The 25,968-nt window shown below is 41.8% G+C and overlaps 1 protein-coding gene across 5 annotated transcripts in view; it reads right to left on the reverse strand.

The window, feature by feature from the left end:
- Positions 1 to 25,968, reverse strand: part of elf1 (E74-like ETS transcription factor 1) — a 263,211-nt gene that overhangs the window by 26,266 nt on the left and 210,977 nt on the right. For all 5 annotated transcript variants that reach the window (XM_048605142.1, XM_048605137.1, XM_048605140.1 and 2 more), the window contains one exon: positions 12,684 to 12,849. In XM_048605142.1, coding sequence (XP_048461099.1) covers positions 12,684 to 12,849 — 166 coding nt within the window. The remainder of the gene's footprint in view (positions 1 to 12,683; positions 12,850 to 25,968) is intronic.

Genomic DNA, 25,968 nt, shown 5'->3' on the forward strand with positions numbered 1-25,968 from the left:
GAGGCGGGGATGGAGCCAGTAAAGGTGAGTGTAGGTGGGGAGTTAGGAAGGGGATAGGTCAGTCCAGGGAGAATGGGCAGGTCAAGTGGGTGGGATGAGGCTAGTAGGTAGGAGATGGGGGTGGGCCTTGAGGTGGGAGGAGGGGATAGGTGGGAGGAAGGACAGGTTAGGGAGGCAGGGACAAGCTGGGGTGGTTTTGGGATGCGGTAGGGGGAGGGGAGATTTTGAAGCTTTTGAAGTCCACATTGATACCGTTGGGCTGCAGGGTTCCCAAGCGGAATATGAGGTGCTGTTCCTGCAACCTTCGGGTGGCATCGTTGTGGCACTGCAGGAGGCCCAGGATGGACATGTCGTCTGAAGAATGAGAGGGGGAGTTGAAATGGTTCGTGACTGGGAGGTGCAGTTGTTTAGTGCGAACCGAGCATAGGTGTTCCGCAAAGCGGTCCCCAAGCCTCCGCTTAGTTTCCCCGATGTAGAGGAGGCCACAACAGGAACAGCGGATACAGTATACCACGTTAGCAGATGTGCAGGTGAATTCTGCTTGATGTGGAAAGTCTTCTTGGGGCCTGGGATGGGGGTGAGGGGGGAGGTGTAGGGGCAAGTGTAGCACTTCCTGCGGTTGCAAGGAAAAGTGCCGGGTGTGGTGGGGCTGGAGGGGAGTGTGGAGCGGACAAGGGAGTCCCGGAGAGAGTGGTCCCTCTGGAAAGCAGATAAGGGTGGGGAGGGAAAAATGTCTTTGGTGGTGGGGTCGGATTGCAGATGGCGGAAGTGTCGGAGGATGATGCGTTGGATCCAGAGGTTGGTGGGGTGGTACGTGAGGACGAGGGGGATTCTGTTTTGGTTGTTATTGCGGGGAGGGGGTGTGAGGGATGAGTTGCAGGAAATGTGGGAGACACGGTCGAGGGCGTTCTCGACCACTGAGGTGGGGAAGTTGCAGTCCTCGAAAAACGAGGACATCTGAGATGTTCGGGAGTGGAATGCCTCATCCTGGGAGCAGATGTGGTGGAGGTGAAGGAATTGGGAATCGGGGATGGCATTTTTGCAGGAAGGTGGGTGGGTGGAGGTGTATTCTAGGCAGGTGTGGGAGTCGGTGGGCTTGAAATGGATATCAGTTTCCAGGTGGTTGCCAGAGATGGAAACAGAGAGGTCCAGGAAGGAGAGAGAGGTATCAGAGATAGTCCAGGTGAACTTAAGGTTGGGGTGGAAGGTGTTGGTGAAGTGGATGAACTGTTCGAGCTCCTTGTGGGAGCACGAGGGGGCGCCGATACAGTCATCAATGTAACGGAGGAAGAGGTGGGGTTTAAGGCCAGTGTAGCTACGGAAGAGGGATTGTTCCATGTAACCTACAAAGAGGCAGGCATAGCTTGGGCCCATGATGGTACCCATGTCCACCCCCTTTGTCTGTAGGAAGTGGGAGGAATTGATGTAGGTAGGTAGGTAGGAAACCTGACTGCCCTGGTCGACCCGTTGTCTCCACCTGCTCCTGCCCCACTGAACTTATCTCCACCTATCTCGACTCCATTTTCTCCCCCTTGGTCCAGGAACTCCCTACCTACGTCCATGACACCACCCACACCCTCCACCTCCTCCAAAACTTCCAATTCCCTGGTCCCCAACACCTCATCTTTACCATGGACGTCCAATCCCTATACACCTGCATTCCCTATGCAGATGGCCTAAAGGCCCTCCGCTTCTTCCTGTCCCACAAGCCCGACCAGTCCCCCTCCACCGACACCCTCATCCGCTTAGCCGAACTCGTCCTCACCCCCAACAACTTCTCTTTCAATTCCTCCCACTTCCTACAGACAAATGGGGTGGCCATGGGTACCGTCATGGGCCCAAGCTATGCCTGCCTCTTTGTAGGTTACGTGGAACAATCCCTCTTCCGTAGCAACACTGGCCCTAAACCCCACCTCTTCCTCCGTTACATTGATGACTGTATTGGCGCCCCCTCGTGCTCCCACGAGGAGCTTGAACAGTTCATCCACTTCACCGACATCTTCCACCCCAACCTTAAGTTCACCTGGACCATCTCTGATACCTCTCTCTCCTTCCTGGACCTCTCTGTTTCCATCTCTGGCAACCACCTGGAAACCGATATCCATTTCAAGCCCACCGACTCCCACAGCTACTTAAAATACACCTCCTCCCACCCACCTTCCTGCAAAAATGCCATCCCCTATTCCCAATTCCTTCGCCTCCGCCACGTCTGCTCCCAGGATGAGGCATTCCACTCCCGAACATCTCGGATGTCCTCATTTTTCAGGGACCGCAACTTCCCCACCTCAGTGGTCAAGAACGTCCTCGACCGTGTCTCCCGCATTTCCCGCAACTCATCCCTCACACCCCCTCCCCGCAATAACAACCAAAACAGAATCCCCCTCGTCCTCACGTATCACCCCACCAATCTCCGGAACCAACGCATCGTCCTCTGACACCATCTGCAATCCGACCCCACCACCAAAGACACTTTTCCCTCCCCACCCTTATCTGCTTTTTGGAGGGACCACTCTCTCCGGGACGCCCTCGTCCGCTCCACACTCCCCTCCAGCCCCACCACACCCGGCACTTTTCCTTGCAACCGCAGGAAGTGCTACATCTGCCCCTACACCTCCCCCCTCACCCCCATCCCAGGCCCCAAGACTTTCCACATCAAGCAGATGTTCACCTGCACATCTGCTAATGTGGTATACTGTATCCGCTGTTCCCGTTGTGGCCTCCTCTACATTGGGGAAACCAAGCAGAGGCTTGGGGACCGCTTTGCGGAACACCTACGCTCGGTTCGCAATAAACAACTGCACCTCCCAGTCGCGAACCATTTCAACTCCCCCCTCCCATTCCTCAGATGACATGTCCATCCTGGGCCTCCTGCAGTGCCACAACGATGCCACCCGAAGGTTGCAGGAACAGCACCTCATATTCCGCCTGGGAACCCTGCAACCCAATGGTATCAATGTATCTAATTGTGTTGTATTGGCATTGACCCACTCTGTCACACTTTGAGATAATCTAAATAAAGCCCTACATAAATCAGCAGCTGATTAAACTCCTGTTCCCTGCTGTGATGTAATATACATTTCACTGTAACCATTACCATTGACATACGAATAACGGCTTGACCTTTGTATGAATTCTAATAAATTCCACCTGACAATATTCCTCCCATGAAAAGGAACTGGAAGCAGAGTTCTTTCAAGAAGCCCTTGTTATAAGACAGTATTTGAATAGCAATATGGTGCAGCTTATTATAATGCACAGAATGACAGCGGGAGAGAAAGGGTTCATGTAGAAAACAATCCTGGACTCTGGTGGGTTTCTTCACGCATCTTGAGTTTTCCCTCATTGCAATAATTCAGAATCCCACAGAAAAGACACGCATGGGCCTGGCCTGCTCACACGATGATAAGTATTAGAATAAATTTAAATGGCCTGTTTGCCCGCCCACAGGATTTTGTTAAACAATCAAATCAGGAAGGGGTGGGGAAAAGAGACAACCTGCATTGTAACACCGGGTATAAATAATGTCTACGATTTGAATGATTTCCTAACAGAGGCCTGTGGTGGAGATTGTAAGGTACTGCAAATAGAGATCGTAGCTTCCATCAGCATTCATCGCCAATCGGATTGATAACTCTTTACCAATTGTAAACATTTTACCCAGCAGTCACACAGTTTTCCTCTTTGAACAAAAACTATAATACTGCACTGGAAAACTCTTTTTCTAGTCTCTGGAAACAAATCAAAGTTAGAACAGCAAACCATCTTTACACAGTTACTTGGATTTATTAGTGCTTGATGAATGTTTATATATAGTGAAAATCAACTAGTTTCACCTCCCGAATGTGGATGCAGGTTTGTTATACTCCAATAATTTTGTGTCTCTACAGAAAGTATTAAATGTAGGATGCAAAAGGTAAACAATACCGTTTTGATTTAATTACGTTATGCAGTGTGTAACTGGTGAGAAACTGGGTACAGGGTAAAATGTAGCATTTATATTTAGGGGTTTATAAAATCATGAGGACATAGATAAAATAAATAGCATAGGGCTATTTTCCCTAAGGTGGGGGAGTTCAAAACTAGGGGGCATGTTTTTTAAGGTGAGAGGAGAAAGATTTAAAAAGGACATGAGGGGCAACTTTTTTTTAAACACTATGGGTGTGTGGAATGAACTTCCAGAGGAAGTGGTGGATGCAGGTACCGTTACAACATTTAAAGGATATTTGGATAAGTACTTGAATAGGAAAGGTTTGAAGAAATATGGGCCAAACACAGGCAGGAGGGACTAGTTTAGTTTGGGAACATGGCCAGCAGGGACTAGTTGGACTGAAGGGTCTGTTTCATTGCTGTGTGGTTCTAGTAGAACACTGCATTGTTAGGCTTGGATTTCAGCTCCAGTGTCATGTGTGCAGAGAATCTTACCTTTAAAAACAGCTACCTACACTTCCAATGTTTTAGTCTGGGGATAGTGGGCTAGATTAGAAGTTGGAGAAAGTGGTTACGGGATAACTATAGAGACTGAGGCGTGCGGAGGTTCTGCCTGTGTCCAACATTTAAATGTAAAGCATTAGAGATAAAAGAATCCCTCAGCCCTCACTTGGCACTAACCCCACCAACACACTCTCCATATCCCATCTCTGACAATCCATTCCAACTCAGGCCCTCCAACTAACCCCTAATACCTCATATTCTCAATGCAAAGTTCTGCCATACTACACTCCTCTCCATTCATCCTTTGTAGTCTCTAAGCCAACTTAATGCCAACTCACGCCAATCCATGCCAGCTCACCTCGCCTTATATTATCATGGGCAGACTTCAAGACCCATGCAGAGATTAGATGAAATAAATCTCTTTCAAAAAGTTCTGCAGACTCCACTATATTGGCGAAGCATGCTCATTCATAACATTCCATTTAATTCATTTAGATTCCTTCAACAAATGAAGTCTTAAAAGGTAAGGTCACCATTGTTGTACCAGACAATAGGGATGTTCTCTCATTAGTGAAGGGGAGAGAGAGAGAGGCTGGTGGTGATTTAACCTGAGAGTCACCATGCCTCAGGTGAGGGGAGAGACCGTGAAGGAGAATCCTTCATGGTAAGCTCAAATGATGTAAGAATTGAACCCATGCTGTGGCCATAGCTCTGCATTGCAAACAAGACATCCAGCCAACCACCCAATCTAACCAACCAAAGATTTAATTCATGTGCAATAAGTATTGGAATTTGTAGAACCGCAAAGAGTCCATAATTTTAGTAACCAATCAAACTGTGAAATGGAAGATGCCATGCTATGATAATAGATGGTTGTGAAATCAGTTATGCAGCAGTAGTCTATACATGGAAACACTCCTACTTATGACAAGAGTAAAATAAGAAGTAATCACCTTCTTTAATGCTACAGCTTTTTTTTTCAATGCTTTAAAGGCCGGCTGTTTTAAATGCCTTGACACTTTTGACAATTCCCTCTGATATTTTTGTTAGATCCTGTTGACAGGCCCCTTTGACAGATGCTTCCGACAATTTTTGGCCGGTCTGTTGACCATTTCAATGAGCTTGACAGTAATTTGTTTATGCATTTTTACACACCTTTTATGCCCACTTTTAACGATCCCAAAGTCCACCTTATCTCCCCAAACAGCATTTTATCTCTCCCCAAAAGGTGTTCTGAAGGTAAAACAGGATAATTTGGCTATCCCAGATAAGTCCACAAAATTCAGCCTCTCTCTCAGCAGGTCTAATCTGTGTATTTTGGGTTTTACATGAAAAAGATGCCAAAAACAGATTCAAGTGAATTCAACTCACGATGTAATAAATGACCACTGCCTCTACATATCAATCTTGCACAAAATGCAGCCCATCCCCATCCAGAGGTAGTTGGAAAGCTGTTTTAAACCCATTTGGTATGGGTTTGAACCTACACGTTTGTGACCGAGATCAGCTGGAGATGAAGAATGGATTGCAAGTGCACTGGGCTCAACCAGATCAGAAACAATAGTCTCTGCCGTTCCTGGAAATTCTGAAATTGCTGACTGATGAGTAACATTTGATCAGTTATAAACATAATAAGTCTACAGCGTCCCTCTTCCATTTCTATTGCATTCCTGTCACAGCCCACAAAGTGGTTGTATTCCTAGCCAGATCCATGTGACTATACTTATGCATTGAGTAACACATGCTTAATCCCATCAGAGAGTTGTTGGGTAGATGTTAAATCCCAGTTGCTAGTTGCACAAATGGGGAGAGGAATGCAACAGTTGACAATAATAATTTGTCACTCATGACACACTAAAGAACCTAAGTTTATATGCATTCTTATATGCATTTATATGCATACACAACCTACAACAGGTTAGCCTACTTAACAACATTTACAATCTACACAGGTAACAACAACAGGAGCAGTCAACATTCAAAGGAAAAAAATCTGCATTTATATAGGGTCTTTCAGGAGCTCAAGACATCCCAATGCAATTTACAGGCAGGTGAGTAATTTTTAATGCGTAATCATTATTGCAACACAGGGAACCACACTGCAAGCTGGCACGAACAGCAATAAGTTTCATGGCCAGATGATGTACATTAATGATGTTGGCTAGTTAGGAGCTGCCCAGAACACCAGGGGAATTCCCCTGCTCTTCTTCACATACTACAAAGGAATTTTTTACATCCAGCTGAGAAGATTATATTGACAAAACCGACTGACTACTGCCCTGAACTAAAAAGAAAACCATGAAAAGGCAATAATCTCTGGATTGTTACTTGAGGCACATGGAAGAAAAACAGGGTAAATAAATAATTCATAGGGTAAAGAGTTAAATGCTTGTCTCAATCATTGGTGTGGAAGAAATGGGTTCTGATTAATGGAACACTGGGAAAGGGGATGGAAAGTAGTCTTGACTTTACATGAATAATGGGCATGAGGTATCAAGTGAGGGAAGATGTGGTTAGGGAGGGCAAGATGAGTGAACAAGATAGTAATAAGAGAAATGTTGAATAGGGGGCAGCAGCAATGGCTGGACAATACAAGCTCAAAAATGTGCCCGCAGATAATTCTAGGAGCTTGCAAAATAGTAAAATGACAGAACTAAAGGATCTGTACCTGAATCTGCACAGCATTCATAACGAAATGGATACATTGTCAGTTCAAATATAAATAAATAAATACTATGATCTGACAGCCACTCCTGGTTTCAGACTTTGAATGTCACTCAACTCAACCTTCGTTTTCTCTCCACAAATGCTACCAGATTGCTGAGTTTCTCCAGCAATTTCTGCTTTTGTTCTAAACATCTACCACCCTTTGTGTGTAGAAGTGCCTCCTAACGTCTCTCCTGAATGTTCCAGCCCAAATTCTCACACTGTGCTCCCTAGTTCTAGAATCTCCACCAGCGAATAAAGTTTATCTTTATCTACCCTGTCTTTTCCTGTTAATATCTTGAAGACTTTGACCAGTTCACTCCTTAACCTTCTAAGTTCTAGAGAAAACAGACGTAACTTGTATTAATTCTCCTTATAACTTAACCCCTGAAGTCCAGGTATCATTCTTGCAAACTTACATTGTATTCCTTCCAAGCTAATATATCATTGCTCAGGTGTGATGCCCAGATCTAATACTAGAGTTTTCTCTCAGAGAGTTGACAGTACATGGAACTCTTTTTTGCCAGACCACAAAAAGCTGGGTCATTGTTATTTTTAAGGCAGAAGTAGATCGATTCTTGTCCAACTAGGGATTCAAATGGCTTTGGGAATAAATAGGAAAGCGGAGTTGAGGCGTCAATCACCAAGACCTTACTGAATTGTGAAGCAGACTTAAGGGTTTAAATGGCCTACTCCATCTCCTAACTCCATCTGATATACACACAAGTATCCATGAAACATATCAGTGATAGAGAGGAGTCTGTTGGGTGGAGGAAAGGAAGGGAACTCTCCAGTTAGCAAGGGCACTCCTTCAATTGTCAGTAAACACACAATTTAAAAATCAAAATGAAATTTCAAAGCCTGTTAGTCTGGCACTTTACAATTCCTCTCTTCCTTCACTGGATCTTGAAAATATGGGTTATCTCAATAAGCTGCACTTTGTCTTCATCAACCTGTGCAGTCAGCTGTGGTGAGGGAACAGCAGCCAAAGCACTTCGCTGGATTGATTATATGACACAGCACGAAGGCTGATTTTTGCATGATCTGATGTGAACCAATAGCTGAATTGGTTGAACTTAACACAATGTAATGATTCCGCTGCTCCTTTTTCATCTTGTGTTATTAAATACTTGACTAACCACATGCTTGCCCATAAACACACAAATACACACAACCAGACAAACATACTCCTTCAATCAGAAATGTAGACAGCAGCCTCTTGTCAATAGTGTGCATGGTCCATGGTCACATACCTTCCAGTTTCCCTGTCCCCCTTGTTGAAATTACCTTTACCTCTACCCCACACTTCTCCTAATAGCTGATTGATACTAAGGGTTCACTATGCAAACATATTCAGGTCTGAGTGCAGACGTATCTGCTTTTTTTATTATATAGAAAGTATATAGAAATAATGGGGCTAGTTATAAAGGTTACGTTTGGTTATTGTCACACATTTTCCTTTCCAAATCACCTGTACATAATTTTTGTAAATTTACTTTTATGATTATGTGACGGAAGAAGTCAAGTGATCAGATTCTTTTGGTTATAATCCAGGAACCATGATAATGTCAGTTTACATATAGACTGAAGCCAGAGTGCACTTTGGGATTGGAGTTTTATTTTTTGGTTGTTAAGTTGCATTGTAGTTACACTTGCATTTTAACCAGATTGTGGCAGGAAACGAACAACACAGCAGTTCAAGATGGTGATTCACCACCAGTTTCCAAAGGCAGTCACAGGTGGGCAATTAATGCTGTGTTTTACCAGCGATATCAAAATCTGGAGGACGATGAAAAACATTGGAAAATGTCTAGACCAAAGTGACAGTCTCAAGATCTCCAGAAATTATGGTCAGCGTTTTCATAACATCTGTTAGAATCAACTGAATGTTATCTCCCTCACAATAAGGCTTTCTCTCTAGATGGTGAAAAGTGAGAATTTCAAAATGCCCTCTTTACTACTAGGAAGAACCAAAGGGAGCTTCAGGTCAGTACAAAAATAGTTTAATTTCATAAATTATGATCTGGATAATAATTGCAATGTTAACTCAATATTCAGTGAGGAGCCTATTTTCCTTTACACACTACACACTTTCCCCCCTATAGATAGGTAACTGTCCTTCTCACCTTTGAAAAGGTTTTCAAAATGAAATTTGAACAGGTCTGCTCTAAATTTTACTGGAGCAAATCTGTTTTCAAAAGCAATTGGCTCTGATCAGATTCTTGCAGAAATCGACCTAAGCGTTGCAGCATCTATAAATTCAGAAGGATAAGAAAGACGACAAAGTACGAACCCTAAGCTGACACATCAGTACCTTCAGAGGAAAGAATGCACTGTTGGAGAAGCATTCATTCAGATACAGAGTTACACCCACACACTGTCAGCCTGATCAGTATACGTAAAAGCTCTTTTGAGATGATTTGAAGAAAACTGAAGGAAGTTTTCCCTGATGTCATGGCCAACAGTTAGCCCATACATGAGAAACACAGGGAGCTGGTGAGTGAGACTAACTGGATTGCTTTAGAAAGAGCTGGCACAGATTCAATTAACTAGATAGACTCCTTCTGTGCTCTACTATTCTATAATTCTACTTAGCGTAGAGAATGAATGTTGAATGCTGCTCAGCGAACAAAGTAGTTAGACGATGTTTTGTTATGTTAGTGCTGCTCACAGCTAAAGCCATCCTACACTAATCTGAAAAGCCGGTTTTGGTATGATTATAATCTCCATATAATGTTGGTGGTATATTTTGCACATGGTAAATATATTAGCTTTGTGTGATGGTAACTGTGTGTTCCATGAAGATCAGTTGTCTTACAGTTCATTTAGGAACTGCTGTTTGTAATGTCATTGCTTCCTAGACTTGACTTATTGTAAAGGCAATCTCTAAACCAGAAACTTAATTTTTATTTTGAAATAAAGTGAAGTCTGCACATGAAATTCAATTTTTTTTGTATGCACATGAACAATAGTGTTGACAGCAGATCCAGTCGAAATGAATTGAGACAAGGGAGGAAAAAAAAAAACTTAGATTCAACATAGATTTACATAAAGACCCCTTTAGATGTGACATCCTTAAAACAGCTTTTCAGGGAAGTTTTTCACTACTGTTTGTAGGTAGCTGAATTAATCCAATACTCAGCTGATAAATTAACATAGGTGGCCTGATGCCAATGATGTGGGTTCAAATCTTGCACTGGCTGAGGTTACCATGAAGGACTCTCCTTCTCAACCTCTCCCCTCACTTGAGACATGGTGAACAATGCACAGTACTAATTTAAACTAACCACATGATATACAACAAATTTCAAATTAGTGACAGTGTGCAGTTGGGAACCAAACACTGACTTCCATAACACTCAAATAATTGTATATTCATAAAAATCCACCACCCTGGTAGAAATAAATCACTCAATTATGATTGCAAATACATTGGAGGAAGGTCACTTTAGTACATTCAAAGTAAAACCTTACTAACTCCATCATCATAACATCTAATAGTCTCCTACATGATCCCAATGCTTTGGCCTTTACTGGCCTGACCAAAAGTCTACTGAGGCAGGTAACTCAAGTTAGGGAATTTCCCAACTCAGCATACTTACCTCAATTCAAAACGGCCAGTTGTATATAATTTTGGCTCCAATTTTGTACTGACCTGACGCTCCCTTTGGTTCCTCCTATTAGATTCTAGCCTGTTGACCATTGGAGTACATCCGAAACGGCCACGAGATTGGTGGGTGGTGGCAGGGAGAGTGCTGACGTGGACCGATTAGAATGTTTGTCCTCATTGTGTGTGTTCACCCAACAGCCCACACCAAGAAAGGGAGGGAATCTATTTTCTCCAGTGATACTGATACTTTAAATGTGTTTGATTGATACTTTCATACTGTTATCGGAACAGCAGTTCTTTTCCCCGCAAACGGCATTTCTGAATGAGTGTTTTTTTGATTTTCAGCAGTTTGGCACTTGCCGCTATTTGGCTCATTAATTGTACACATAATGCATGCTGAGTAAATGGGCTTGAGTTAGAATTGGGTTGGTATGGAGGGTATGAGGGGTCAAGGGGCATGATGAGGACTTTCTGAACTTAGTTTTCATTTACCATGGAGGAAAGCTAAGAGGTGTTCCAACTCCAGGAAAATCTGGGCCCAAATCTTAACATACAATACAGGACAGGACCTTTTTATATCATTCTTAAATTTGCCTTGCACAAGTTGTGATCTTATCCCTATATAGAAACACAGGAACGATACAGCTCAGAAAGGAGCCATTTGGCCCATTTTGTCCATGCTGACTATGATCATAGTATATTCATAAACTTTTATCTGAGCTCAAAGCCCCAATTATTTGGAGATTCCTTCATATTGTCCTCCTTTCATGTTAAGGCAATTCGTCTATGATTGGCAGTAGATATTATAACAGTGGTAGAAAGGCAGATTGCAGTATGTGACTATCTATGCTTGCTACAGGTCAGTAATCTCTGACCGCCTCACTTCAAGATCATCACAAATCTACTTGATTAGAACAACCAGCTGTATCTCACTACATGGAAACAAACTTTCATACAACCAATTGAAAGAAACGAAAACATCTTGACATTGCCTACCCAAGCAAGTCAGTGTGTTTATTACGCCTTTCCAATCAAATTCAATGAAAATCACTAAGAGAATAATTTGTTTGATCTGGTCGGCCGATAAAAGTGGAAAATGTCAGTGGTAATTATTGCTAAGATTCTGATGCATTGGTAGGTTTCTGGTTTGACAAGTAGTTGGGACATGGGGCATTAATTAACACAGGGAAATACGGAAGTCTGGTTTATCCTGCATGTTAATCAAGAGTTCACTCCATCTCCTGTTGATTGTCAGCCAGAGATACAGGCATCACTTACAGTTGAGTGGGGAAAACTCCAAATGAGGCAAGGGGCCTCAAAGGACAAACAGGTCAGATGAGAGGGATGCGGGAGGTACGATCCTGAGCAGGGGAGGAAGGGTTGCAAAGATAATAGAAATAAATATTATAATGTGCCTTTCCTATTTAAAAGGATATTCCAAAGATCTTTCCAACCAATTAGGTACTTTCTTAATGTCGCTTGTTGCTGTAATATAGGAATGGGAGCCACCAGTCATCATAGACTAACCTCTCACAAATAGCAATTAGACGATGAGCAGATAATTAGGTGATGTTGGCGGAAAGGTAAATGTTGCTAGGGTACTCATATTCTTAAAAAATAGTGCCATGGGATATTGTATGCACCTCTGAGTGTGTTGACAGGGCGCTTGGTTTATTCGCATTTCAGAAAGGCAGTGTGGCCCTACTTTAGTAGTCATACTGGAATATCCGCTTGGAAAATACGCTGGTGTTTAGGTGCTAAAGTGAGCATTGGAATCCCAACCTTCTGGCTCAGAGGCAAAAGTATTATCATTGAGCAGAAATTTAAAACCCACCTTCTCTAGCTGGTGATGAATTGCCATAAATTGCTTCCTGTGTGATGCACAGTTGCCTTTCCTCAATATGAATCAAATCTATTACTCTTACAAGATACACACCTGAAAGACCAATGTTGTCCTCTATTATTTGTTCTTCGACAACATCCAAAGTCGTATCATCCATCATTCTGGTGGAAACCTCATCACAATCCAGGCTCGAATAGAACAAATCCGTGTTTGGCACTTGTTCTACGATCACAGCAGGGAATGACAAAGGGTCTTCAAGCTAGCGGTAAAAAGAAACATGAGACATTCAACAGGATGAAAGGGAAAGAAGCAGAAAACATATAGCAAAGGGCTGCTGCTCCCACCTTCAGAGATCATCTGAAATGCATGTTAAAGTGAGAATATCAGCATATTATTTTTTCAAGCTGTACTTTGTACAATTAAGGTTTTAATTATCAAGAGCTGCTCAACCTGAAATTCAGTTCAAACTCCACTCCACCTTTTAACATGTGACCTTGGTATAACAAAACACTCAATGCTATTAAAAGTGATTACTTAATTGTGTGGTGCAGCATTGAAACACTAACTAATTCCGCCCCCGAATGGGTGATAAAGGGCAACTCCAAAAATGACAGCGATATACCAAGTTGCCCCACGCAACTGACACATCTCAAAATATATGCAATGTATCATTCTAGGTGTCACCTCACATTATTTTCACAAGTGGTAGGGTTAGCTGTAAGGGACTTCAAAATTTAAAAAAAGAAACTGCAGGATATTTTCTCAAAAGGAAACCAATGCTGATTTATTTAGAATATCTTACTCGACTGTCAGTGGCTGACCAATCCTAGGGTTGCTACTGCAATTCTTTTTGCCATTCTCAGACAAAGGCGGGGTAGGCCATTCAGCCCCTTGAGCCTGCTCTGCCATTCTAGATCATGGCTGATCATCGGTCTCAATGCCATTGTCACCGTAGCCCTTGATGATGTTAGTCCACTTTACTCAATGATTGAGTTTCCACCACCCTCTGGGATATAGAATTTCAAAGATTCAATACCTTCCGAGTGAAGATGTCTCTCCTCGTCTTAGTCCTAAATGGCTTGCTTTTCAATCTGTGATGGTATCCATGGTTCTAGATTCCATTCCAGGGGAAAAACAGTTTTTTGCGTCTATCCTGTCTATTCATGGAGTCATAGTCTCATACAGCATGAATCAGACCCTTAGGTCCAACCTTTTGGAAGTCTCTATGAGATTGCCACTTTTTCTTCTAACCTTCAGACGATAAAGACCCAGTCTTGTTAATCTCTCCTTCTAGAACAGTTACATCATCCCAGGAATCTGACTGGATAACCTCTGCCGCACACTTTCTATGGCAAGTATACCTCTCCTGAGGCAACAGTACTGAACTGCATACAATACTCCAGGTGTGGTCTCATGAGTTTCTCTACAACTGAAGTGAGATTTCTTTGCTTCTCTCGTAATAAAGGCGCATGTACCTTTTGCCTTCCTACTCTGTGTTTTCTGCCTGTTAGCCAATCACCAATGCATGCCAGTGCATTACTGCTAATCCTCTGCACTTGAATTTTATTTCCTAACATCCTCATTATCAAGCGCCTTCTGAAAATTCACATACACCACATCCGCCTGTTCCCCCTTGTTGACTCTGCTCTTAATTTCCTCAAAAACTCCAACAGGTTTGCCAAACACAATTTCCATTTCAAAGTTCCACATCAGCTTTGCTCAGTCAGACAAATATTTTCTATGACTCCAATAATCACACCTTTGAAATAAATTCATGTATTTTCCTCAATATTGATGTCAGGCTAATAAGTCTGTTGCCTCCAGTTTCTCTCTCCCTCCTTTTCTTAGAATATTTGCAAACTTCCAAATGGCATGTTGCATTGAAGAATGAATACATTTTTGAAAGAGGGTCACCAATGCATCCACCATCTTTGTAGTCTTCTCTTTTAAAACTCTAGGCTGAAGATCATCAAATCCTGGGGACTTCTCAACTTTCAGACCCAATAATTCCTCCAATACGCTCTCCTTTATGAAATTCTTTTAGCTCCTCACTCTCACTAGATTCTTGGATCTCAATTATTTAAGAGAGATGTCTTCCTCCTTGAGGACAGACACAAAACATTTACTTATTTCCTTTTCATTTATTTCCCATTATTGATTCTCTTGTCATTCATGTTTGGCCTTCCAGTCTTAATATGAAATTACATGATGAATGAATGCTGATGACAAAGTGTGGTGTACTGAAGCCTGGCATCTTGTATGATGAGAAAGAAAGAAGAGCTTTGAATTCAAACAGCCTCTTTGATAATCTCAAGCTATTCCAAAGTACTTTAAAAATACATTTCCACAAGCTTTAAGTGAAGTTACTGTTGTTGTGAAGGACCATGGCAGTTAATTTGCACACAAGTTCTAACAAACACTAATGGAATAATGACAGTCTGCCCTCAGTGCTGTTGAAAGTCAAACCTTGGTTGAGACACGTGGAAAGCTGCCTCTCTTCTGAAATACCAGGTGGGGCAGCCTAATCGCTCTAAAGCAGCATTCAAACTTGAACTACCCAACTTTACTGCTTGTATCGCAGGAGGTATCAGAATGAATATCATAACGAGCAAGGCAAGACTGTGGCATGGGTTAATGGCACTGAAATAATATTCCCAGAAGCTATTGTTCTGAGAACACAGGTTGAAATCCAAGCGCAGAAGCTGGGGAAACAGCAGGCCAAGCAGCATTACAAGAGCAGGAAAGCAGAAAATTCTCTGAAAAAAGGTCAAGGCCCGAAACGTCAGCTTTCCTGCTCCTCTGATGCTGCTTGGTCTGCTGTGTTCATCCAGCTCTACATCTTGTTATCTCACATTCTCCAGCATCTGCAGTTCCTACTATCGCAGAAGCTGGGGAATTTAAATTCAATTAATATATCTGTAATGTCAAACATGTCTCAGTAGACATGACCGTCACTATGTCCTTCAGGGAAGGAAATCTGCTAGCTTTACCTGGTCGGGCCTAAGTGCAAATTAGCCAAGGTCTTTTTCCTAGGGTGGGGGTGTCCAAAACTAGAGGGCATAGCTTTAGGTTGAGAAGGGAAAGATTTAAAAGGGACCTAAGAGGTAACTTTTTCACTCAGAGGGTGGTGCGTGTATGGAATGAGCTGCCAGAGGAAGTGGTGGAGGTGGGTACAATTACAACATTTAAAAGGTATCTGGATGGGTGTATGAAAAGGAAGGGTTTAGAAGAATAAGGGCAAAATGCTGGCAAATGGAACCTGGTCAGATTGAGATGTCTGGATGGCGCGGGCGAGTTGGACCGAAGGGTCTGTATCCATGCTGTATGACTGTATGTGGTCTCACAACAACTTGTACAGCTGCAGTAAGACTTCCCTACTCTTATATTCCAACCCCTTCGAAATAAGTGTTCCTGATAACCTGCTATACCAACAGGCTAGGTTTTTGAGTTTTGTGCATAATTATCACCCAAATCTCTTTGTGTTGCAGCTTTCCGCAGTCTTTTTCTGTATTTAGATAATACTCTGGTCTTTTGTTCTCCCTTCCAAAATGAACAACTTCACCTTTTCCCACACCTTACTCCATTTGCCCACTTACTTATCTGTCTCTTTCTGTAAACTGTTTGCATCTCTCTCATGACATGTGTTTCCACCTCTTTTTGTGTCACCTCCAAATTCAGCCACAGTACATAATTTCTTCCTCCGAGTCATTAATATAATATTGTAACCAGTTGCAGTTGCAGCACTGATCCCTGTGAAACCTCTTGGTTTCTGCTCCGATATAATTCTGATAAGAATAATAAGAGGGGCACTCTTGGAGGAATCCAGAATAAGTTTCAAAATAAGGGGTCTCCCATTTAAAACGAAGAGGAGGAGGAATTTATTCTCTCAGAAGGTAGTGATCTTTGGAATTGACTACCTCAGAAGGCAGAGGAGGCTGGCTCGTTGAATATAATTATATTAGACAGATTTTTGATCTACAAGAGAATCCAGAGATAGGAAAGAGAAGCAGGTACAGACAGAGAAGTGGAATTAAATCTTCAATTAGATCAGTTATGGGCTTATTGAACAGTGGTTGGCTCAAGAGACAAAATGGTCTAAACCTATTTCTCATCTCCTGTAAACAAAATAATGCTCTCACACTTTTCTTGCTTTCCTCCATTTCACCAACTTATTCCTTCTAACCTGTTTGACATGCAGCTCTTCCTCCTCCCTGTGTCAAAATTAAGACTCATCACAACAGTTTCCTGAAATAACTGAGCCTTTTCCCTATATCTCAAAGCTGTGAGACACTTCAATCATTTAAAGCTCAAGCCTGTTGTTACTGAATTTATCCCGTCTGCAGTTTCTCTAAACATTTGCCCGTGCTATGGGCTGTCAGATGCACAGCAAAACACGGCGCCTATGAAAACGTTACCTAATATTTGTGCATTAAGAGGAGTGTGCCTACGTCATTAAAACATCTCCACTTGCTATAAATAAATGAAAAAAGCTGGTAGGTACAAAGGGTACTTTGCAGCAAAGGCTATAGGGGAGCTGTATGGGTGCAGGCCAATAATTTGAGAAAGAGATTCAAGTCACGTAAACAGATCCTACTTAGAATAAAAAAGGTAGTAAAAAGAAAGCGACTGGATGGTATTAAGGCTTTTCATTTGAGACCAACTTAAATACAGCCTGACTGCAGAGCTTTCTGTCATATGCCTGTGGGGGTCCTATGTGAATTAGCTTTCTTTGTACCCAAAGCATAAAACTGCCCCTAATTTGGTACTAAATCGGCAATCTCTTTCTGAATAGTCACAGCATGGTTGATCTCGGCAATGGACATGCTCATACTGATGTGCATCTGTGGTTATAACATACTGGAGTGAGCTGCACTCAGCTATTTAACCCCAAGGTACACTTATCCTGCAAGTACTTAGTGTTGTTCCAGGGTGTCCGTGACTTGGAAAGTGGTCCACCTCCCAACACCTCAATTGATAAATACAATGCATATATATATTTTTAAAATAAAATTGAAATGTAGGAATGGAATAAAAGAGAAAAAAAAAACATATTTCAACTCTCAAATTCCAAAATTTTTGGCCTTATATATATAGAACAACGAAATGCAAAAATTAGCTCTGGAGTACTTATATGGTTAAAAGAAATTCTATGACAATAAAGTACCCAACTTAAAAGTTTCAATCAGAAATTGCCATATTTTATCAAATACTGATGAGGTGCTGGAAAGCTCTTGGTTACATTGCATCTTTATAAGTAGTTCCTTGTCACTGCTAATCAGAGTACTTAGATGTTTCATGGAATGCAAGCAAGACTAACCTCACAGAAGAAGGTTCCCATGTTTACCCTCCTTTTCTCAGGGACAAAAGGGTAAATCATCAACCAAAATAGAGAAGCCCTAAATGGAAACGAAAAAGCATTGATTTGCTTTAAAATTACATAAGACTCTGACGGAGGTCGGGTTAAGATGACAGAGTGCCCAAAAGGGGGCAGCAGACAATTGTCAAAGTCAGGCCTGGTCTGAGCACAAGTTTCAATCAACTTTATTGATACATGGAGTGTTATCTATCACTGAATTGCAGCTGCTCTCCCAGCTTCTACTGCGAGGTGGCTTATGGTAATGTAAAGGATTCGAAGTTATTACGTTCTCTGTAATTTTGCCTTTTGAAACTCTTGAATCAACAGATCTACCCTTATTAAGTTGTTTTGAAAGAATCTACATGAAGCAAAACCTATTTTGATTTCTGATGATGCCATTGAAAAATGTGAGAGATTCAATCAGAATGTTTTTGCACTGTATTTTAGTATTTCACAGCAGCTTCCACTTAAGTGGCTGTTGCCACTGCAGTGAGCGGGCACTGCAGGTCAAACCATCATGACGTACCATTAGAAGTTATCCCATTTGTGCTCTGTGCTGAACAGCAGCAAGTCAGTATTCTAGTGCTACAGTGCCCCAGTCTGGCCCATTCACAGCAAAGGATCACTCTTTTATTTTTCAATTCATTTTCTCAGTTGAAAGCAAATTTAAAAGCAATAATTTTACTGTCATATTAGTTTTGCCAGCAGTAGGCTCAGAGTACTGAAGAGATTATCTCGCAAGTGCTGAAGACCGACCATTCTAAAAATATTTTTTTTATTGGCCAGAATTTCTATTTGTTATGTGTTAATGTATTCGCAAGTATGAAGCTGTTCCAGGAGGCTGCAATCAAGACAGAACCAAATACCTGGCTTTGAATTAAAGCAGCGCTCTTTAAGGCAAGGAGAACACGGGTCTATTCCATTAGATCTTGCTTTTATTTTTGCATTCCAATTTTGTAATTATTTTCTCAATTCAATCCCCTTCTCCTCAGTTACATACAATTTGTAATTGTTTGATTCAACGAAAAAGGCAACTAAACTAAATGCCAATAATTAATCAGGCACTGGGGTTTACTCAAGACTGGGCAAGTTAAACTCGACCTTCAGAAATAAGGGAACAGGAACTGGATCCTCAGCCCCTCTCAAGGTGATAATGTTCTTATTCCACTTGCTGCCTCTGTCCTTCTAAAGGATAACACTTCCCAAACCTGTGGAGGACTGTCAAATAAGCTATGGCAGATTGTTAGGCCAGTTTGCCTCTCGAGCTTGTTCTGTTATTCAGTAGGATCATAGCCAATCCAACATTCCTCACACCCACTTTACCCATCATCATCAAGCTCGGTTCGCAACAAACAACTGCACCTCCCAGTCGCGAACCATTTCAACTCCCCCTCCCATTCCTCAGACGACATGTCCATCCTGGGCCTCCTGCAGTGCCACAACGATGCCACCCGAAGGTTGCAGGAACAGCAACTCATATTCCGCTTGGGAACCCTGCAGCCCAATGGTATCAATGTGGATTTCACAAGTTTCAAAATCTCCCCTCCCCCCACCGCATCCCAAAACCAGTCCAGCTCGTCCCTGCCTCCCTAACCTGTTCTTCCTCCCACCTATCCCCTCCTCCCACCTCAAGCCGCACCTCCATCTCCTACCGACCAACCTCATTCCGCCCCCTTGACCTGTCCGTCCTCCCTGGACTGACCTATCCCCTTCCTAACTCCCTACCTACACTCACCTTTCCTGGCCCCATCCCCGCCTCTTCGACCTGTTTGTTTCTTCTCCACCCATCCTCTCCTCCATCCCTCTTCTATCCGCCTCCCACTCTCTCCCTATTTATTTCAAAACCCCCTTCCCCTCCCCCTTTTCTGATGAAGGGTCTAGGCCTGAAACGTCAGCCTCTCTGCTCCTATGATGCTGCTTGGCCTGCTGTGTTCATCCAGCCTTGCACCTTGTTATCATCCTCAAGAAACTGTGATCAAGAAACTATGTCAGCCTTAAATATACATCAGGACACTGGCCTCACTGCTCACTATGGCAAGGAGTTCCAGAGATGCATAACTCTCAGAGAAGAAATTGCTCCTTATCTCAGTCTTAAATTGGTGCCCCTTTATTCTGAGACTTTGCCCTCTGGTCCTGGACTGGACCATGAGGGAAACTTCCTCTCAGCATTACTTTGTCAAGCCCCTTAAGAATCCTATATGTTTCAATGCGATCACCTCTCATTCTTCTAAACTCCAGGAAGCGGAGTCCCAATCAGTTTAGCCTTTGCTAATGAAACAGCCCCTCCATACAAGGGATCATCTCAGTGAACCTTCACTGAATTGCCTCCAATGAAATGATCTTTCCTTAAATATGGGGATCAAAACTAATCATAGTACTCCAGATGGGATCTCACATTGTACAGTTGTAGTAAGACTTCCCTACTCTTCTCCAGCAAAACTCTTGAAATAAGGACCAACGTTTCATTAATGTTCCTAGTAACCTGCTGCACCTGTGTTCTAGCTTTCTGTGTTTTCGTGCGCCCACAGGTTCCTTTATGCTTTCTGCAGTTTTTCCATATGTAAATGATACTGTTCTTTTGTTCTCTCTTCCAAAATGATCAACTTCGTATTTTCCCACATTGGAGTCTCTATTGTTAGGGCACACACCACAGCCATGGCCAAGGTGGACCCAGCCTAGTAATTCAAGTGCTGATGAAGTATACTTTCTTCAGTAAGATGTTGAGTTTCTTCAGTGCAGTTGCACTTGTACCCACTCAACTAAGTGCTAAATATTTTGTTACACTCCTTGACTTGTAGGTGACAGAGAGGCTTTGAGAAGACAGGAAGTGAGGGGAACTAAATTGGGTTAATTGGGATTTATATTCTGTACCCCAGAACAGCATTTTTCAGGTTAATGACCAGCACAAGTTGTTAATTTTGATTTTCATCTGTGACTATTTCCCATCTTTGCTGCACAATGTCCTCTGATTCTTAAGCACTTCCAGGACATTAAAAGCACCACATAAATTCAACATATTATTGTTCACAGGCCCTCTGACAAAAAGGAAGAGAAAAATGAAGCAGATCTAAAGAGAGCAAAACTCAGTTCAAATTCTCAGTTTCGATGCAAAGGTTTCACTGAACCAGACAAGGACAAAGTTGGTACATTGTGGAGCTGGAGAACACAGCATGTCAGGCAGCACCAGAGGAGCAGGAAAGTCATCGTTTCGGTTTGGGGACCCTTGTTGGTTTGTATGATGCAATTGCAGTGATGAGGACAGCAGATAAGTAACTGCACAGTTTAAATCATGCATTAATTTCACTTTAAAATCCTGGCTAAACCTTGTGCAAATTATTGAGACAACCAAGCGCAGGGTAGTTTAAATACAGCCTGCTTAATCACTTTCAATTCACTCACTGATTTCCTGTGTGACTCCTAAATGTTGTAAAGACCTGTTGTTTGACTTGATCCAACTATTCTACAGACCACATTGCCAGTTCCTACTCCAAATATAGGTTCCTTTCAGGAATAATACAGCAGAGAATTAAGCTGACCATGGAAAACTGTACATGGAAACTAGTAAAGGAAATAAAAGACAAAGCTAGTGTATGAGAACAGATTGTTGAGAAACATAAAAGGGAGTCCAAAGTCTTTTATAAACATACAAGTAGGAAAAGGCTTATCTAAGGAAAGGTGGAATGAATTAGGGACAAAAATACCAGTTTGTAGAGGCAGAGGCACTAAATGAGTGCTTTGCGTCCATCTTCACTGGAGGGTGCCAGCAATATCACAGTGAAGCAGAAGATAGCAGAGAAATGCATAATAGAGGAGATACTTAGAAGTTTGCTAACACTTCAAAAAAGAAATTTCAGACAATGTGGATGGGTGCTTCCTGGATTGCAAAGGAAAGTAAAGGTGGAAACAATGAAAGCTCCAGCCACAATTTCACAATCTTCTTCTCCTCCTCAAAATAATGGGAATGCTGCAAAGTTTTCATTTGTTATAAAAGGAAGATAAATGGACCAATTATGAGTCAGCCAACCTAATGGTTAGGGCAAATTTTAAGCCAATAATCTAGGAGAAAATGAATTGTAACTTGGAAAGATATTGTTGAATAAACCAAACCTAGTACAGGTTTATCATAGACAAATCACGTTTGATCAACTTAATTGAATTCTTTGATCTGCAATCAAAGAGCATTGATCAGGGCAGCACAGTTGATGTTACCCATTAGGAACATTCAAAAGATGTTTGATAAAATATCACAATAGACTTGTAGAAAATATAAATCCCAAGTGATTTGTGGAATAGTGGATAAAAAAAATTAACTAAGGGACAGAAAGTGAATTCCCCAGAGGAAACATTTTCCTAATACTCAACATACCTTGCACAACAGTTATTAATTCAACTCCTCCATACTGTGAGATTCAAAATTACTTTTGACAGGCCCATGGGGTTACAAAAATTTGCTTGGTATCCCAAATCAAATTTGCCCATGCACTTGAAAGGAATTGTCACTACATTCACTAAAAGCCTCCATCCTCCAGGAGTCAGGAATCCTCCAAAAATGTTGTCCAGAAAGATAGCCTGAATTCAGTCAATGAGTTGTACATTTCTCCTCACAAGAGTATAAACTTTACATCCAACAATTTAAATCTGGTGCAGATGGTAGTGCTCTTGCCTCTGAATTACAGGGCTATGAGTTCAAAACCTACAAGGGATTGGACCAGAAACAATTTAACACCAACACTTCAATCAGAGAATGAGATGTTAAACAAAGATTCAATCACTTACTTGTGTCAGTATTGTCCAATGTGGCTAATCAAGAAACAAGATTTGGCTCACAGCATTTCTGATCAGTAAATAAGGAGCAGGTACACTGATTGGACATGTAAACTGGAGGCAACCCTTACATTTATTGGGGAAGATGATGATGAAGAAAATGAAAAACAGCGTCAACTCTATATTTATTGTTATGAATTCTTTACTTTTCTTGATTACTGAATGGCAGTGTCTGTTAAATGAATATACGAATATTCTCCAAACTAATGAGGCTGAAGGGTGAATGTGAAAATAGCATTGTGTGTCCAGAATTGTCAGCTACGCATGAGGAACATCAGGATTATTTAGAGCTGAAAATGGAAGAAGATGATGCCTCTTACAAAGTGTTGTATGAATGGGTCTGGTTTACTGACTTCCTTCAGGAAAGTCCTTTCAAACAGAACCTAGTACAGTGCATGGTTCTAAATTGTATAATGTCTGATTCAAGGAAACATGGTAGTAATATTGTGCCATGTTTCTTAGTTTTTAAATTTAAATTCCTTGAAAGTGGAGTTGCAGGTAGACAGGGTAGTGAAGAAGGCATTTGGTATGCTTGCCTTTATTGGTCACTGCATTGAGTAGAGGAGTTGGGAGGTCATGTTGCGGCTGTACAGGACATTGGTTAGGCAACTTTTGGAATACTGCATGCAATTCTGGTCTCCCTGCTACAGGAAGAATGTTGTGAAACTTGAAAGGATTCAGAAAAGATTTACAAGGATCTTGCCAGGGCTGGCGGGTTTGAGCTATAGGGAGAGAATAAATGGGCTGGGGCTATTTTCTCTGCAGCGTAGAAGGTTGAGGGGTGACCTTATAAAGGTTTATAAAATCAAGAGGGGCATGGATAAGGTGAATAGTCAAGGTCTTTCCCCCAGGGGAGGGGAGTCCAAAACTAAAGGGCATAGGCTGAAGGTGAGAGGGGAAAGATTTAAAAGGAGCAACTTTTCACACAGGGGGCGGTGCACATATGAAATGAGCTGCGAGGGGAGGTGGTGGAGACACATACAATTACAACATTGAAAAGGCATCTGGATGGGTACATGAATAGGAAGGGTTTAGAGGGATATGGGCCAAATGCTGGCAAATGGGACTAGATTAATTTAGGCTATCTGGTCAGCATGGATGAGTTGGACCGAAGGGTCTGTTTCCGTGATGTACGGCTCTGTGACTCTACATACATGAACCACAGCTAACTAAATTTGAAAGAATGCATAATGCACTTGTGACTAAAATTAGTTTATGGGACTGAAATGGTGTTGTCATAACAACACCTGTGGCTGGTCAGTGTTTCCTATTGAACAGTATCAACTTAAGGTGGGTCCCTTGGTACTATGTGAAGGAGGATTTCTGTTGAAGTTAAATGGGGGTCCATTCAGTTATCAGAGCCTCCTGATGTCTGAAATATATGTAAATATAGTCTTGTGTAAATAACAAATGCCTTAGGTTTGTTTGTTGGATAGAGTCACACTCCAATGTTTGTTTCTTTCTTCATATGCTACTGTACAGAACCAAACTGCTTTAATGACTATGTATGTCTATTAAGATATTGTTATGAATAAAGTATATATTTGAAATAAGAAAAAGGAGCTGCAAAGTGCCTTGGTCAACATTTGTCCCTTAATGAATGCAATCAGAGATTGGTGAAGCAGACTTTCGTCTTACTTAATGTTTGTGTCTTTGTCATATTACTGCCCATTTGGAGATAAAAACATTTAAACAATGTAGGCAGAAGACAAGAAAAATGTTGCGCTTATTGGAAGACCAAATGTAGTTTTAAACCTAAATGTTCACATTGCTAGCCTGTGCCAGACTTCCACTGTACTGACAGGCACCAGGAAGATCGAGCATATTGTCACCATGTGAGAAACATGCAATCAGATAGGTGGCACATGTAGGCCACTAAACGGGAAGGAGGCAAGGCAGGCATTCATAACTAAGACAAGTGGGACGAAGTCAAGATGTTTGTGAAACATTTATCAGGGAGTTTGGCTCTACCACGCAGTGAAGCCAAGATTAAAAGCCCAAGATTACCAGTACACCCACCCCCCCAAATTTCCCCAACATTGGAAAAACAATTGGCTTAGTACTGACTGCTGCTACACTGCCATCTCCTGGTCTACCTAAGTGGTATTTACCATGGTGCTATCCTTCCTTTAGGTCCAGAGGATAGAAACACTTTATTAACCACCTTCCTCAAGCTTTGATCACTTTGCCTAATTCATTCACATGACATTCACAAAGGTACCTTGAGACTCATAATTCAGTCAGGTGCACAGTCTTGAAGTAAGAAGCATACATCACTTGGGATTTTGATTAGAAATCATGCCCATGGGCTTTGGAGAGGGAGCATATATTTTGTTGATGCAAACATCTATTCAGGTTAGACACTGTGCAGTGCTACGTCAGTTGATTGACATCAATGAAGGACACGAGAGACACAAAAACACTTAACTGTGAATTTCAAATGTTCACAACACACATTTGTGCCATTGCTTTCCCATCTCGTGAATTTACAACCACAGATGGATCATTAAGGATGGAGAGACAGAGTACAGGGAAAACGAACTATCTCCGCATAGAGGGAAGGGAAAAAGTAATCGCCAATAAGCACTCTGCCATGAGATCCTACTGAGCTCTTTCGAAATTGAATGGGATTGCATTGCAATAAAGCTATCACTGCTAAAATGGAACCAGCTATCTAGGGATAAAACTGCATCTAACTTTATCACCATGGTAATAGTTTTCACTTTTCCAGGCTCAGTTACTCATTTTGCAATCCTCCCCTCACAAAGTTTATTGCTCATTTGTAAACAGCTTTTGTAAAATTACAGTAAGGTCAATGGTCAATATTCTGAGTAGGTTTTAATAAGCCTTCTAGCTCACTGGTTTTTCGTCAGTTTTGTAATATTAAAGAATGATTTCTTCACTACAAAGCCCACTGTTGATTATTATTTAAGGTGAGAAAGTGAAATTTTGAGCTTTGGTCACGATGTAGTGACAAAGAATTTTTTTTTTAATTATGGAGCCTTCATGTATGAATTAGCATATTGTTAATTTTTGATGGAATGCCAGTGTGTGATGAAAGAAAACGGAAGTAAATTGGTTGAAATCTACTGAAGTTGCCATAAAAGTAAGTGTCAAAGGATTAGCAACATAACAAATGAACTTTTAACCCTTATTTCTGTGAAGTAGTCACAGCCTCAAACTCTCAGGGCCACCCTG

This window comes from Rhincodon typus, chromosome 14 (assembly GCF_021869965.1).
Source record: "Rhincodon typus isolate 14 chromosome 14, sRhiTyp1.1, whole genome shotgun sequence".
Lineage (NCBI taxonomy): Eukaryota > Metazoa > Chordata > Chondrichthyes > Orectolobiformes > Rhincodontidae > Rhincodon > Rhincodon typus.